At 27.6% G+C, this 16,934-nt stretch overlaps 1 protein-coding gene across 13 annotated transcripts; it reads left to right on the plus strand.

The window, feature by feature from the left end:
- The first annotated feature begins 2,905 nt into the window (after positions 1–2,905).
- Positions 2,906–16,835, plus strand: LOC126551823 (uncharacterized). Of its 13 annotated transcripts, none has more exons than XM_050206071.1 (12): positions 2,906–3,341; positions 3,430–3,519; positions 3,666–3,755; positions 3,874–3,978; positions 4,042–4,582; positions 4,664–4,886; positions 5,409–5,672; positions 5,799–6,176; positions 6,251–6,766; positions 6,852–6,946; positions 7,266–7,468; positions 16,587–16,835. In XM_050206071.1, the coding sequence occupies exons 1-12, from the start codon at positions 3,310–3,312 to the stop codon at positions 16,735–16,737; spliced, it is 2,688 nt and encodes an 895-aa protein (XP_050062028.1). In that variant the 5' UTR covers positions 2,906–3,309; the 3' UTR covers positions 16,738–16,835. The 13 variants fall into 13 exon arrangements, with proteins under 13 accessions (XP_050062028.1, XP_050062024.1, XP_050062027.1 ...); XM_050206067.1 differs by lacking the exon at positions 7,266–7,468 and adding an exon at positions 16,300–16,502; XM_050206070.1 differs by lacking the exons at positions 6,251–6,766; positions 6,852–6,946; positions 7,266–7,468 and adding exons at positions 15,274–15,789; positions 15,887–15,981; positions 16,300–16,502.
- Positions 16,836–16,934: the final 99 nt, after the last annotated feature.

Below are 16,934 nucleotides of genomic sequence, written 5' to 3' on the forward strand. Positions count from 1 at the left end.
AATGTAATATAAGAAAGACAAAATTTACTGATGAAATACAATAATGTAACGCGCACACGTGTGCTTACAATGATTACTAATGTCTAATATTGATTTAATTGTGTATTTCAATAATATTATTACCTACCCAGTACAAGCAACGCGGAGAAATGGCACTGCATGTCTGCATTTATCCATGCATTCAGAGTGGGAGAAAAAAATAAGTAGACAATTCTAAAAATAAATTTAGATTGTTATTTTTGTACAAAACAGCAATAGGTAGGTACTTACGTGGATTTACCATGATTATATAGGTATTTACGTAGTGATTGTCAAACCAATGTATTTCACGTAGGTACATATTTCACTGAATATAATTTTATATAGTCGTCTCGGAAATCAGAAAAATTAATGCTGTTTACAACTTTTTTTGTTTATGTTCATACTGTACGCATATTTTACATTATACAAGGTATTTATATAAAGTTGTTCGTGAACACGTGCGTATGAAGGGTTCGGCGTCGTGTTCGCTGGGTCTTGTACACTGCTCATAATATTATAGACGAACGCGCAGAGAATATAAACACGGTCCGCCGCCTCCTTTCAGACGCACCTCAAACCAAACAACCAATTACGCGTCACCCACGGGCGGGGCCGATCTCCCGGAAATAAACATATAAAATAATAATAATGTATAATTCAACTTTCCGGGCCAATTCACGCGCGTGCACACTGCACACGTCCTTTATTCACCCTTCCATGCACGCGATATACCCATATTGTGTACGACGCACACTTCTGAATATCCTTTGCACTCTCTCTCTCTCACACATATTCACATATTATTATCTGTTGTTATTGTTGTAAACGGCGGCTGACGACGACGGTTATGATTTTTTTCGTTTTCATTTTTACCTGTGCACCCATCATTTCCGGTTCGAGCGTCGCACCACATGCATCAGCCTTGCTCTTCTTAATACATACATTGTACTGAACGCGGCCGTTTCTATAGTATGGCTTTATTGAAATGCCTACGTATTATACATGTCTATTATAAATCAATATTATATTAAAATTTCGTCGGTGTAGCTGAGTAGTTCGATAGTGTAAAAATCTATAAGACATTAAGTAACTATAACACCTTTTTTTCTATTTAAACTATTTTAATTGTTAAGAAAGTAACGTGAATGAATTAACACATAATATGTATATTCTTTAATTCCTATTATACCTACAACAGTTATAATAGTACTAACTCTAGATTACATATTAATGTGGATGTAGCTATGTGTATTTGCTCCTATCCAGTTGAATCCAACATAATCCCCATAAAAACTTCAACGTTTATGTACACCACATGTAAGATAACGCAAATCACAAAAATAAACATTTTCAGGAGAATCAAAAATAAATTTTATTTTGTCATTTTTATTTTAGAACATATTAATAATAAAAAATATTAATTATTATTTTTTACTGATTATATATATTATTTTTTAGTAAAATCATGATTTTTAATTTATGAGAAGTATGAGTATTAATTTTTATACCGTTCATTTTGTATATTTCAAGTAATAGTTAAGAGGCCGTCACACTAGGAAAAAATCGACCGTAAAACATGGTTTTTTGATTCCAATAGTACTCAAGTCTCATTAGTCGTAGAAACATGATTTTTGTATCAAATTAAACGTGAGAAGTTGTACTAAAAACTGTTGGAACAAATTTTTGAAATTTGTTTTCAAACCGATTTTATTTATATTTGAAATTTGTTAAAATTTTGAAATTTTTAAAAAATTATATAAAATCAGCAAATTGAGATATCAAAATTCTGTTCCAACAGTTTTTAGTACAACTTCTCACGTTTAATTTGGTACCAAAATCATGTTTCTACGACTAATGAGACTTGAGTACTATTGGAATCAAAAAACCATGTTTGTTGTAAAAAAATTATGATTTTACGGCCGTCGTGTGCTGCTATCGAAACAACTGCGGCACTGTTCTAAAACTGTACTCATTCCCCCACACTTCGCGCATATGCAGCGGTACCTCACCTAGATCGAAACCGGTTATCTAGCCGCGCGCGTTTTATAAATACCCAGAGTATCGATAAGGAAAATAATAATATGGCCCATGAATATTATTTGAATTATTTCGATATAATAATTCAAATTCATATTCTAATAAACTAAACACATGTTGAAACCACAAAGTATCATAAAGTTGCCAAAACTCAGCTGAAAAATGTACGATCTCGACAATTTTTTTTTTCAAACTGTAGGAAATTTTTCAATATAATTAGTGGTTAGGTTTAAAATATGAAAATGTTTTAATTTAACTGAGTATAAGTGTATACAAAAGAAATATGTCGTTTACTCCTGAAAAAAATCATTGTTGATAACTTTTGCAGGGCTTTTTTAAAAGAATGCCGTGGAATTAAAATATAAATATTTTAATTTATTATAAATATTTTTATATTAAATACAGATTTTTGTAAACTAAACATAAATGCATACAGCAATTTAATGATTTTATTGAAATAGTTGAATCAAAAACTAATTGCTGCAGCATGTAGTACATAGTACCTACATAGTATATAATACCCTAAATAATATATAACTGTGTATAAACGTATTGAGATTACTATGTAAGTATTTATTGATATCCACATGATTACACTAATCATCAGTAGAAAATATGTGGTCAAAGTATTTTTCATATAAAACTAGAATTAATCTACTATAGTCTATGGGTGTTGTAGTATAAAATTTTTATACCTATTTAATATATGTAAACATTCGGTTATTATCAAGTAAAAAGGCGACAGTATGACATATATTGGTAGAAACTTTTGTTTGCTCTTACTAAATCTAAATAAATGTATATATGTATAATACGTCAATAATAAAATTCTCAACACTAATGAGTAATGACCATAATTTGTTCAAGATAGTTTTAATATCTAATATATTATATTATAAATATTATATCTACTATCATTTCTCCATTAGATATAGTATAAAAGTAAGTACCTATTTGTGATAATTAAATTATTATTATTTTATTACTCGCATTATTCATTAGTATAACTAGTATAAGGTAATTATATAATTAAATATTATGATCAACGATAATAGTGCATATCAAAATGGGAAGACATCAAAATTATTGTCATTCTGTAAAACTGTCCACACCAGTAACAACTTACATTCTAATTGAATTTTTATTGTGGTTTAATTTTTTTTTATTTAACGTTAAAATGGATCAACTTAAAAAACGTACTCGTCAACCATCGAAAAAGTTATCAACTAAAAAGAATTGAGTAATCGAGTGATGAATTTTCTAGGAATTCAAAACAAAACCAAGTAAGTAAAATATTAAATGATTAAAATATAAAATATGTATAAATAATAACGTAATATCAGTTATAACAATACATTGTTTTTAATTAAGTCCCAATCCAGAGGTCGTAGAATCTGTTGTGAAACCTTTTTTCTTGGGTGATGACAATCAACTACCATGCACATCAAGGGAAACAATTAGGTAAACTTTTGCTAAATTATATAGCTATTAAATTTGGTAAACTATAATAACTTAATATTTAAATAATATACGGAAAATGTATTACATAATCGCATGCAGCAGTATAATATTTTTATATATACAATATTTTTATATATTTTTTAAAGTCAAAATCCAGAGCTCGTAAAATCTGTTGAGGCACCTTTTTTCTTAGGTGCTGACAATCAACTACCATGCACATCAAGGGAAACAATTAGGTAAATTAAAAATGTTTAATAATTTAAATTAAAACTCTGATTATATAAATTTGAATGTATATGAGAACTCCAACGATTTTTGTATATATATATCAATTTTTTTTTAAAAAAAAATTAGAAAAATAAATGATCCGGAGGGTAATGCAAATAATTATTGGAATACTGAAGAAAATTTACATAACTTAACAGTGGACGAATCTATACTTAGTAATCAAGAAATTAAGTATGCATTTAAAATTTATATTTTGATTGAAGATGAGTCGTAATAAATTTAATTCTTTAACAGGCAATGTGATGTTGATGAAAGTTCGGGAAGACGAATAGTGGATATGCATTACGTTTTTAGTCAAATTAAAAACAGTGTTCATAGAGGGTCATTTGGTTGTACATTTTTAAATATGACGTTTATTTCTGAGAAAAAACACGGGTTTAGATCATCATTTAAGTTTAAATGTGATGTTTGTAATATTGTTATGTTTATCGACTCAGAAAAGTTGAAACCTGAAGCTTATTTGCCAGTAAATTATTCCGCCGTTAATGGATCAATAGCAGCTGGAATTGGATTTACACAGTTGTCCGAATTGTGTGCGATAATCGATATACCTTGTATGTCTTCAACTACTTTTCTGAAAATTCAAGAGTTTATTTGCAAAAGAATTCACGAAGTTGCAGAGGAACAAATGAAAATTGCTGGTGAAGAAGAACGTCGTTTAGCAATAAAAGCTGGTACATTAGATGTTGATGGAACCCCTATGTGCACTGTAGTTGCGGATGGACAGTGGTCAAAGCGCAGTTACAAGACTAAATATGATGCATTATCTGGAGTGGTAAAATATATATATGCTATATTAGTATATTAGTTTTATAAAACTGTTTTGAATGACCTTATTTATAATTCTACTTTCTAGGCAACAATAATAGGTTATAGATCGAAAAAAATTTTGTTTGTGGGAATTAGAAACCGTTATTGTATAATTTGCCAAAGGGCCAAAAATAAAAAACTATCTCCACCTGACCATACTTGTTTTTTAAATTGGAAAAAGGGTGCAACAAGCATGGAAGCCGATGCCATTGCCGATGGATTTAAACAAAGTTTGGAAATGCATGGACTCAAATATAACAAACTAATAGGTTAGTGTATATAATATATCAGTAACAATATTAATATATCAATATCAATAATGACCCATTCGGCACGATTCCCAACGACTGGCTTTATCAGTAGTAATTATTATAATGACAACGACAAAATCGACAAATAATAAAGAATATATAATTTGTTTATGGGGCCCACACGAGCTTGCTCATAAACCATAACACACGATATGGGGCCCATTATACACACGATAATATTATAATATATTTATTAGGTATAATTTCTGTATTAAATAAAATAAAATATATATGGCTTATAATGATTTTAATGATACGATTTATAAAAGAAATAGGAATAATAAAATTAATGACAACTACAATATCAATTACATATAGTAATTATACCAACAGTAATATTTTAATTAAAGTGTCAATTATTATAAAAATGCAAGATAAATTAAATAATATTCGTATATATACATATATATATAGTTGCAGCAACCATAGTTGATAAAAATGTATAAATGATAATAAAATAAAAATAATTATCTTTACCAGGAGATGGAGATTCTAGCGTTTCAAAAAGGCTATCTGAAATCATGCCTTATGGACCTAGACTACTCGTAAAAAAAATAGAATGTCGTAATCATTTATTGCGAAATTATGGTACAAAATTAGCAGCTATGACAGCAAACACGAAGTATCCAATTTTGTTAAGAAAACATGTAAAAGCCAATGCATTACGTTTTAGATTTTCAATAACTAAGGCAATTGAATATCGTAATAGTTTACAAGGTCAATCAGATTACGAAAAAGAAGTTGGTAAGTTGAAAAAAATTTTTTTTATGAATTTTAATTTTTTAAACAACAAGACTTACAGACTTACTTGTACTACAGAGTATAGAATATAACTTGAATAATATATATTTTTTTATAACTATACTATAGGATTACGGAAAGATATAAGTAATAGTTTTCGTCACATTTTGGGTAGCCATGATCGATGTGAGCCATATTTTTGCAAGGGCACAATACCAAATGAAAAAAATATGATTTTAGAAGCTGAAAGATCGGGATTCTTAACTGATATATCTCAAATAATATCTCGTTTAGTCGTCAATGTTGATAGTTTACTTATGAATGTTGACAACAACGTGTGTGAACAATTCAATAGTGTAATTAATAAACATTTAGCGGGTAAACGAATAAATTACTCACAAAGAAATTCATACAATTCACGAGTTGAAGCTGCGGTTATATCATATAATTCAAGTGGACAATTTCTTCGTTTAATGCATAAAAATATACAAAATGATATAAGCCCAGGTATACCTACTTTGAAGTATTATTTTTTTTTTAGTATTTTTGATTTTTTTTTTTATATATACATATACTTCTAGGTATAATAGGAAAGAAATTCCTTACATCCAATAAAAAAAAAAGAAACCAATCTAAAAAACGTCTTTTTCCTACAAGTATACAGAAAAAGAGTAATGTTGGCCCGGATCAACATTATGGTTTAGCCGAACCATTACCCGAAGAAGATAATATTTCAAAAGAAGAGTTACAAAAAATAAAAGATGATTTTATCAATTCACTACGATTAGATAGAAACGGGCGCTTGGATATTGAAAAGAAAACTAGAGAACAAGCTAATTCTCAAATTTGGCATGCTGAACGAAGGAATAGACTTACAACATCAAATTTTGGCCGTGTTTGTAAACTACGACCAACTACGTCTTGTAAAATTTCTGTTTACGATATATTATATAGGACATTTTTTTCGAAGGCAACTGATTATGGTAAAGCCACCGAACCAGAAGCTATCGTCGCATTGGAAAATATTTTAAAATGCAAAATCCATCCGTGTGGGCTTATCATCGATGAACAATTTCCTTACCTAGCAACAACTCCAGGTAAAATGTATTACAGTTACTTATGATATGCATTAATAATTTCAAATAAAATAATAATAATAATTTTTTTTGTATATGAATACAGACGGTATTATCAATGACGATTTTTTAGTTGAAATTAAATGCCCGTTCGCAGTCAGAGATACGTTGACATTTTCGGAAGCGATAAACAGTAAAAAAGTAAGAGTATAATATATACTAACTATCTAATCCAGTGGTTTTCAAACTGGGTGCCGCGGTTATTCCATAAATTACAGATTGCATTGAATTGTGATATAAGAAAATAAATTAATAATTAATTCAAAAAACATTTTGTTCATCTAAAAAAGGTCAGTGTGCCGTGAACATTATTTTAAGTTTACGGTGTACCTTGTGGCATGTATAATAAAAGTTTGAAAACCACTGATCTAATCAGTACCTATAACTGTTAAAATATTAAGTTTAGTGTAGGTAAAAATGTAAAAATGTTTTTATTCTATTTTACAACAAACATTTTTAGTTATTATTCTGTCGACTCGATGACAATGGAAAAATGCAGCTAAAAGTTGATCATAATTATTATTATCAAGTTCAGGGACAAATGCATATTTCCAAACGAAGATTTTGTTATTTCTTCGTTTATTCAAAAAATTGGACAGAAGTACAAATAATAAATTATGATGTTTGCTTTTGGAATACAAAAATGGTTGATAAATTAAAACTGTAAGTTTTTAAAAATTTTTAATTTTAATATCAAAGATAAGTTTACTCTTATACAACTTAGTAAGTTTGTTACTTTCTTTTAAGATTTTACATGGAATGTTTACTACCAGAAATAGTGAATCCTCAGTATGGAAAACGATTACAAATAGATGACATAAAAGATCCAGAACACATTTTGGAAAACATAAAAACAAAAAACAAAACTAAAATAAATTTGAAACTAAATTATAAATGATTTAATATTAGAACCCATGTTTATAGTATACATATTTCTATACATAATATATATATACCGTATCCAAATATTTTAATAAATTATTTATTACGAAATATGCATTGCTTAATTATTCACATTATATGCCTATACGTAGGTATTAATTAATTAATAACATATACATTATGCATCATCAGATATAATAAGTATAATACTATTAATACTATAATAGTTGAAGTTCAATCTGTGTAATTTAAGGTTATTATTTATTACAATTATAATTAATTTATAATTTCAGTCATTCAAACAATTATCTGAATTATCATAAAACATGATTATACGAGATCGTTAATTTGTAATATCATAAATTGGAACATTTATTATAATTAACATTAATTGTAATTGCATTATCATACCTCAATTATCATGATACATTAACATTAAACAAGTCTAATCTAAAAATTAGAAAAAAATTAGCCTATATTATAGATATTTAAAAAAGCGATACAGTGTTCAGTCACAGTCTCGAGATCAGTTTCAGTTACAGTGTGTAAGTGTTTCCAGTCACCATCATTGCGAGACTCCAGACAAATTTTTATTTTCTAAATACAGTTTTTTTTAAAGTCAGTGTTCTTTTAAATTATATATAGTTTTGTATTTATACATATACATTATACATATCATCAACTCTCAGAACAAACGCTACATCATTTGTAAGTACCCATTTATAACTACTTAAAAATATACTTTTTTTAATTTTAAATTTTAGTTCATTGATAAATCTTGTATACGATGAAAAATGATTCTGAACGGAGATAATTAGGTACCTATTAACTTTCGATTATTATATTTGGACGAGTCTTACAAACGGAATGATATTACGAAATTTCGACCAAATTTAAAAAATAATGATTCTCTTTTCGACCAAAACAAACATTTTTGTAAAATTATGGCAATTACCTATATAGATACTTTTAATACTTTTGCAAAATTATTAAAAGTATAAGTTGCATAAAATATTGTAAAATAAAATATAGAAAATTATTTAAAATTTAAGACTATCTATATCAACATTATTTTTATATTAATATGTCACAATATGTATAATATTATTTAAAATAATAAAATAATAATATGTAATTTTGTCAAAAGATACAAGATACTATTATTGTAAATATTTGTAATGAATAGTACCAAGATATTTGAATTTAAGTTGCAGAACCTTTAAAACTTAAATATTATATGAAACAAATAGTGATAATTTTTATTGTGTGTGTATAATTAATATCGTTTTGTAAATAATTTCGTAAAGAATTGTATTTTTACGAATAATAATCTATCCAGGTGCAATTGTAAAAGATAATTAAAAACCCTAAAATTAAATTGTATACTATTTTTTAAATTTTTTATATAATATTGTATATATATATTGTGGCATATTAACATAAAAATAATGTTAATATTTTACTATTCTTATATATTAAAAATGTTCTATATTTATTTTACAACATTTTATGCAACTTATAAAAAATTATTTAGCAGCAATTATTTTATTTTTTTACATATATTATATACATTTTTGATTTTGGTCAAAAACGGGTATGCCCCATTTTATGAGAAACCTTATTTTAAATTTTCAAATTTTAGGTATTAATTCTCAAATGAAAATACTAATGTAAACATCTGATACAAGTTTCAAGTTTTTACAATGAATTATTTTTGAATAAACATAAAAATCGTATATGCGTCGTACCTACCTACTTGTATTTTTATTATTTATTATTTACTATTTTTTTTTTACCGATCAGATTAAGGTTAGGTTAGATCAAATTAAAACCTAATAGAATAAGAATTTATGCAGTAAAACAAATTTTTTCAATGATAAAAATAGTTTTAATTGCTGTTATGAGTGCGTTAAATCGTATTTTTATACAAATTTTTCTTGTTTTTTAGAGCATTTAAATCCGTTCTCTTATTTTTTAAAGCACAATATTTAAATTAAGTGTTTAATTTAAATTGTACCTATATATAATATTTATATTTTATTTCATAATAGGTATTACAACCAGTCAACACTCAACATGAATATCAAAAAAGTTCTATTTGTTATTATTACAACCATACATTTCACTTTTGGATTCATTGCTTACGATTGCGGAGGTCCTAACCTAAATATAACTTCCTTTGACAGTCTAGAAGTAGACAACTGTGATCTTCCAATACCTTCGAAAACAGAACGGGTAACAAGAATACAACTATTGCAAAGGGTTGAAACATATCCAGTTAATTTCAAATCATGCCTGATCACTGTTGATTATTTAATAACAAGGTGTTCGGCGTTTGAAGACGCACAAGTTGTAGAGGGAGGGTATTTTTCCGACATAATAGAGTTAGGTAGTGCTAGATGTTCAGAGACTCACCAGAAACAATCTTTCACTTTTCAAACGGGAGGAGTAGTGACAGATTTAAAAATAAACGAAACGATATTTGTAACAAATATCATTGCCGGAACATTAGACAAGTATGGTAATTGTAAAGGCACAACTTTTAAATCAAGCAGAGGAGAGTGGGAAGATGTGGTCGTACAAGCTAAATTTAAAATATTGCTTTCAGAAGGTACGGCTATAGCAAATAGTAAAGATAATATCCTCATACTTCCAACAGGAACCAAAATGAAATTATCTGAAAATTATGGTTTTGATTCTTTTAAAGGAGAGACTATATGGACAAACAACCATTTCACTTGTGAAGTACAAGATTTCAATGTTTTATATGATGGTCCTGCATCGTTAATAATTTCAAATGCCATTAATGATTTTTCAAATAATATATATACCTATATTGTGGAAACGGATAAAATAGTTTTCCCTAAAACAAATTAAAAAAAGTTTTGCATGCGGGATGCCAGTGATTCAAACTGAACACATACAGTTAGTCATACTTGTAGATACCGCATTTTTCAATCGATTTACGACAACAACAATTTCTCCGCAAAACACTGATTTGTTAGCCTACGTTAATACAAAATTTGTTTATGTTGAAAACTTCTTTAAATCTACGATAACATCATTGTATAATGACATAATTAAAAAACAGTGTGATCTCGAACGAAAAATATTACAACAAAAGCTTACACTAGCCTCTTCGAGCATTTCCGACTTTTCGTATCTTATGGGCGAAGGACCAGGTTTTACTGCAGTGAAAACAGGCGAAATAATATATTTAATAAAATGTAAAAAGGTAAATGTTGAAATATCGAGAAAAAATGTATGTTTTAATGAACTACCAGTTTTATATAACAACAAAACGTTTTTCATGGCCCCCAAAACGCACATATTGCAACAATTTGGAACTCAAATTGATTGTAATATACTACTTCCACCTGGCTTCAATTTGGACGGAGACTGGTTTGGTATTGTACCCAATATACAAGAAAAAAAAAAACCACAAAAGCTCAAACCGGCTACAACCTGGACGTGGTCGTACAAAAGTCCAGAATCGCTTATGAATGCTGGTATATACACACAAGACACAATGAAAGCTTTTCAGCAACATATATTGTTTCCACAAGAAGTGAGTGCTGCTACAAATAATTTAATAAGACAATCTATGGGATATGATACGACTAACCAAGGTCTGCAATATAAATATCTTATTGACGAACAGACAATAAGCAACATGGTCGAAAATAAATTACATCAACTTTGGGGATGGTTTACAACTATTGGTACTTTTGTTTCGGGACTGATGGGGATATTTTTTATTGTAAAATTAATATTAACACTAGTGGATACGGGGATTAATATTACTATTTTATACAAAACCTTTGGGTGGAGTGCAAAACTGTTGGCAGGAATTTTTTCTAGTATTACCCATTATTTAATGTTAAAGACACAAAAAAAATCAAAATTTTGATCAAGACTCGCTAGACACAAAACATGTTCGCTATTCAATTAAAAATAGCAAAAAAGTGTACCCGAGCTTGAGTCAAGATTCTGTTTAAACACTTTAAAGCCATACAGAAATAATGTATTTAATTTAATTTATTATTTATTTAGTATTAAAAGTATTGTTTTAAATTTGTATATTTTATTTAATTATTTAATGATAAAAAATTTTAATTTCATATTAAATGTACATGAAAAATGCAATTATTACCTTTATGTTATATGTTTATAAATATATACATTTGAAAAAAGGTTAAAGAAATATTTGTTTTTTACTATTTTGTATGGTAATTAAATATTAGATTATAAAATGATTAAATTATGTATTTTTAAGTGTGTTTAAGTAGTAGGTACAGGTTATTATGCTCAATATTCTATTTTTCTTTGAATTACCAAAAAAATTTGTAAGTTGTAGCATGTTCACGAATAATGTAATGTAAAATATACGCAATACATTTAATATTACAAAACTAATATTTAGATATTTAGGTAATATTAATTTAGGTTATTGCTATAAATTAGTTATTATTTACTTTATTATAAATATTTCATGAAGTAAATATCTAATAATGTATTATAAATACAAATCACATCGGTACCCGCGGGTATTAAAAATATTACAGCTGCATTTACCCATTTACGTGTATATTACGCGCGATCCGTCTTAGACGAAGGTTCAAATAATAATAAACACCGCTCCCGAATAGGCATAATCCTCGGCTGGCCGCCGACTACCAGTAGTGGGCGTGGTTAAAACGTCGCGTGCTTGCGGATCACGAAAACACCTAACAGCGCGTTCTCTCGGACGTTGTATGCGTTTCACTTTTAGTGTGACGGCCTCTTAATACTTAATATTATACGCGCAAATAATGGCGATTTCATATAAAGTCCAATTGAGAAAAGCGCTTTTCAATTTTTTATGAATTTTTCCATTTTCCGTGCAAATTTTTTAATTTCTCTTTTAGTAAAAACCTTATTTAGACTATTAAAAATATTTCTTAAAAAAATGACCCCAAATGGTCGATTAATTGTTATAATAAATAATAAAAAAAATGTTTCTGTAAAATATTTTTATATTTTTATTTTTATATATTATATATTATATATATTTATAAAATATTATCATCAAGCATTTTTTTTTTAATAAATCTGTATTATTATGGTATTATAACGGAATAAAATAAAAAACCTTTTTATTACAAATAAATAATATTAATACTGTTGACTAATATTTATATCAAAAATAAAAAGTTTTAAAAAAAAATTAGAAAAATAAATGATCCGGAGGGTAATGCAAATAATTATTGGAATACTGAAGAAAATTTACATAACTTAACAGTGGACGAATCTATACTTAGTAATCAAGAAATTAAGTATGCATTTAAAATTTATATTTTGATTGAAGATGAGTCGTAATAAATTTAATTCTTTAACAGGCAATGTGATGTTGATGAAAGTTCGGGAAGACGAATAGTGGATATGCATTACGTTTTTAGTCAAATTAAAAACAGTGTTCATAGAGGGTCATTTGGTTGTACATTTTTAAATATGACGTTTATTTCTGAGAAAAAACACGGGTTTAGATCATCATTTAAGTTTAAATGTGATGTTTGTAATATTGTTATGTTTATCGACTCAGAAAAGTTGAAACCTGAAGCTTATTTGCCAGTAAATTATTCCGCCGTTAATGGATCAATAGCAGCTGGAATTGGATTTACACAGTTGTCCGAATTGTGTGCGATAATCGATATACCTTGTATGTCTTCAACTACTTTTCTGAAAATTCAAGAGTTTATTTGCAAAAGAATTCACGAAGTTGCAGAGGAACAAATGAAAATTGCTGGTGAAGAAGAACGTCGTTTAGCAATAAAAGCTGGTACATTAGATGTTGATGGAACCCCTATGTGCACTGTAGTTGCGGATGGACAGTGGTCAAAGCGCAGTTACAAGACTAAATATGATGCATTATCTGGAGTGGTAAAATATATATATGCTATATTAGTATATTAGTTTTATAAAACTGTTTTGAATGACCTTATTTATAATTCTACTTTCTAGGCAACAATAATAGGTTATAGATCGAAAAAAATTTTGTTTGTGGGAATTAGAAACCGTTATTGTATAATTTGCCAAAGGGCCAAAAATAAAAAACTATCTCCACCTGACCATACTTGTTTTTTAAATTGGAAAAAGGGTGCAACAAGCATGGAAGCCGATGCCATTGCCGATGGATTTAAACAAAGTTTGGAAATGCATGGACTCAAATATAACAAACTAATAGGTTAGTGTATATAATATATCAGTAACAATATTAATATATCAATATCAATAATGACCCATTCGGCACGATTCCCAACGACTGGCTTTATCAGTAGTAATTATTATAATGACAACGACAAAATCGACAAAAATAAAGAATATATAATTTGTTTATGGGCCCCACACGAGCTTGCTCATAAACCATAACACACGATATGGGGCCCATTATACACACGATAATATTATAATATATTTATTAGGTATAATTTCTGTATTAAATAAAATAAAATATATATGGCTTATAATGATTTTAATGATACGATTTATAAAAGAAATAGGAATAATAAAATTAATGACAACTACAATATCAATTACATATAGTAATTATACCAACAGTAATATTTTAATTAAAGTGTCAATTATTATAAAAATGCAAGATAAATTAAATAATATTCGTATATATACATATATATATAGTTGCAGCAACCATAGTTGATAAAAATGTATAAATGATAATAAAATAAAAATAATTATCTTTACCAGGAGATGGAGATTCTAGCGTTTCAAAAAGGCTATCTGAAATCATGCCTTATGGACCTAGACTACTCGTAAAAAAAATAGAATGTCGTAATCATTTATTGCGAAATTATGGTACAAAATTAGCAGCTATGACAGCAAACACGAAGTATCCAATTTTGTTAAGAAAACATGTAAAAGCCAATGCATTACGTTTTAGATTTTCAATAACTAAGGCAATTGAATATCGTAATAGTTTACAAGGTCAATCAGATTACGAAAAAGAAGTTGGTAAGTTGAAAAAAATTTTTTTTATGAATTTTAATTTTTTAAACAACAAGACTTACAGACTTACTTGTACTACAGAGTATAGAATATAACTTGAATAATATATATTTTTTTATAACTATACTATAGGATTACGGAAAGATATAAGTAATAGTTTTCGTCACATTTTGGGTAGCCATGATCGATGTGAGCCATATTTTTGCAAGGGCACAATACCAAATGAAAAAAATATGATTTTAGAAGCTGAAAGATCGGGATTCTTAACTGATATATCTCAAATAATATCTCGTTTAGTCGTCAATGTTGATAGTTTACTTATGAATGTTGACAACAACGTGTGTGAACAATTCAATAGTGTAATTAATAAACATTTAGCGGGTAAACGAATAAATTACTCACAAAGAAATTCATACAATTCACGAGTTGAAGCTGCGGTTATATCATATAATTCAAGTGGACAATTTCTTCGTTTAATGCATAAAAATATACAAAATGATATAAGCCCAGGTATACCTACTTTGAAGTATTATTTTTTTTTTAGTATTTTTGATTTTTTTTTTTATATATACATATACTTCTAGGTATAATAGGAAAGAAATTCCTTACATCCAATAAAAAAAAAAGAAACCAATCTAAAAAACGTCTTTTTCCTACAAGTATACAGAAAAAGAGTAATGTTGGCCCGGATCAACATTATGGTTTAGCCGAACCATTACCCGAAGAAGATAATATTTCAAAAGAAGAGTTACAAAAAATAAAAGATGATTTTATCAATTCACTACGATTAGATAGAAACGGGCGCTTGGATATTGAAAAGAAAACTAGAGAACAAGCTAATTCTCAAATTTGGCATGCTGAACGAAGGAATAGACTTACAACATCAAATTTTGGCCGTGTTTGTAAACTACGACCAACTACGTCTTGTAAAATTTCTGTTTACGATATATTATATAGGACATTTTTTTCGAAGGCAACTGATTATGGTAAAGCCACCGAACCAGAAGCTATCGTCGCATTGGAAAATATTTTAAAATGCAAAATCCATCCGTGTGGGCTTATCATCGATGAACAATTTCCTTACCTAGCAACAACTCCAGGTAAAATGTATTACAGTTACTTATGATATGCATTAATAATTTCAAATAAAATAATAATAATAATAATAATAATAATTTTTTTTGTATATGAATACAGACGGTATTATCAATGACGATTTTTTAGTTGAAATTAAATGCCCGTTCGCAGTCAGAGATACGTTGACATTTTCGGAAGCGATAAACAGTAAAAAAGTAAGAGTATAATATATACTAACTATCTAATCCAGTGGTTTTCAAACTGGGTGCCGCGGTTATTCCATAAATTACAGATTGCATTGAATTGTGATATAAGAAAATAAATTAATAATTAATTCAAAACAATTTTGTTCATCTAAAAAAGGTCAGTGTGCCGTGAACATTATTTTAAGTTTACGGTGTACCTTGTGGCATGTATAATAAAAGTTTGAAAACCACTGATCTAATCAGTACCTATAACTGTTAAAATATTAAGTTTAGTGTAGGTAAAAATGTAAAAATGTTTTTATTCTATTTTACAACAAACATTTTTAGTTATTATTCTGTCGACTCGATGACAATGGAAAAATGCAGCTAAAAGTTGATCATAATTATTATTATCAAGTTCAGGGACAAATGCATATTTCCAAACGAAGATTTTGTTATTTCTTCGTTTATTCAAAAAATTGGACAGAAGTACAAATAATAAATTATGATGTTTGCTTTTGGAATACAAAAATGGTTGATAAATTAAAACTGTAAGTTTTTAAAAATTTTTAATTTTAATATCAAAGATAAGTTTACTCTTATACAACTTAGTAAGTTTGTTACTTTCTTTTAAGATTTTACATGGAATGTTTACTACCAGAAATAGTGAATCCTCAGTATGGAAAACGATTACAAATAGATGACATAAAAGATCCAGAACACATTTTGGAAAACATAAAAACAAAAAACAAAACTAAAATAAATTTGAAACTAAATTATAAATGATTTAATATTAGAACCCATGTTTATAGTATACATATTTCTATACATATATATATATATACCGTATCCAAATATTTTAATAAATTATTTATTACGAAATATGCATTGCTTAATTATTCACATTATATGCCTATACGTAGGTATTAATTAATTAATAACATATACATTATGCATCATCAGATATAATAAGTATAATACTA

Source organism: Aphis gossypii, chromosome X (genome assembly GCF_020184175.1).
Source record: "Aphis gossypii isolate Hap1 chromosome X, ASM2018417v2, whole genome shotgun sequence".
Taxonomy (NCBI): Eukaryota; Metazoa; Arthropoda; class Insecta; order Hemiptera; family Aphididae; genus Aphis; species Aphis gossypii.

Bases quoted from the DNA above. Each gene is read 5' to 3' on its own strand.
- LOC126551823 (XM_050206071.1), top strand. From the start codon at position 3,310: ATGAATTTTCTAGGAATTCAAAACAAAACCAA. The intron at 3,756-3,873 runs GTAAATTAAAAA...AAAAAAAATTAG, and splicing joins ACATCAAGGGAAACAATTAG to AAAAATAAATGATCCGGAGG. The intron at 3,979-4,041 runs GTATGCATTTAA...ATTCTTTAACAG, and splicing joins CTTAGTAATCAAGAAATTAA to GCAATGTGATGTTGATGAAA.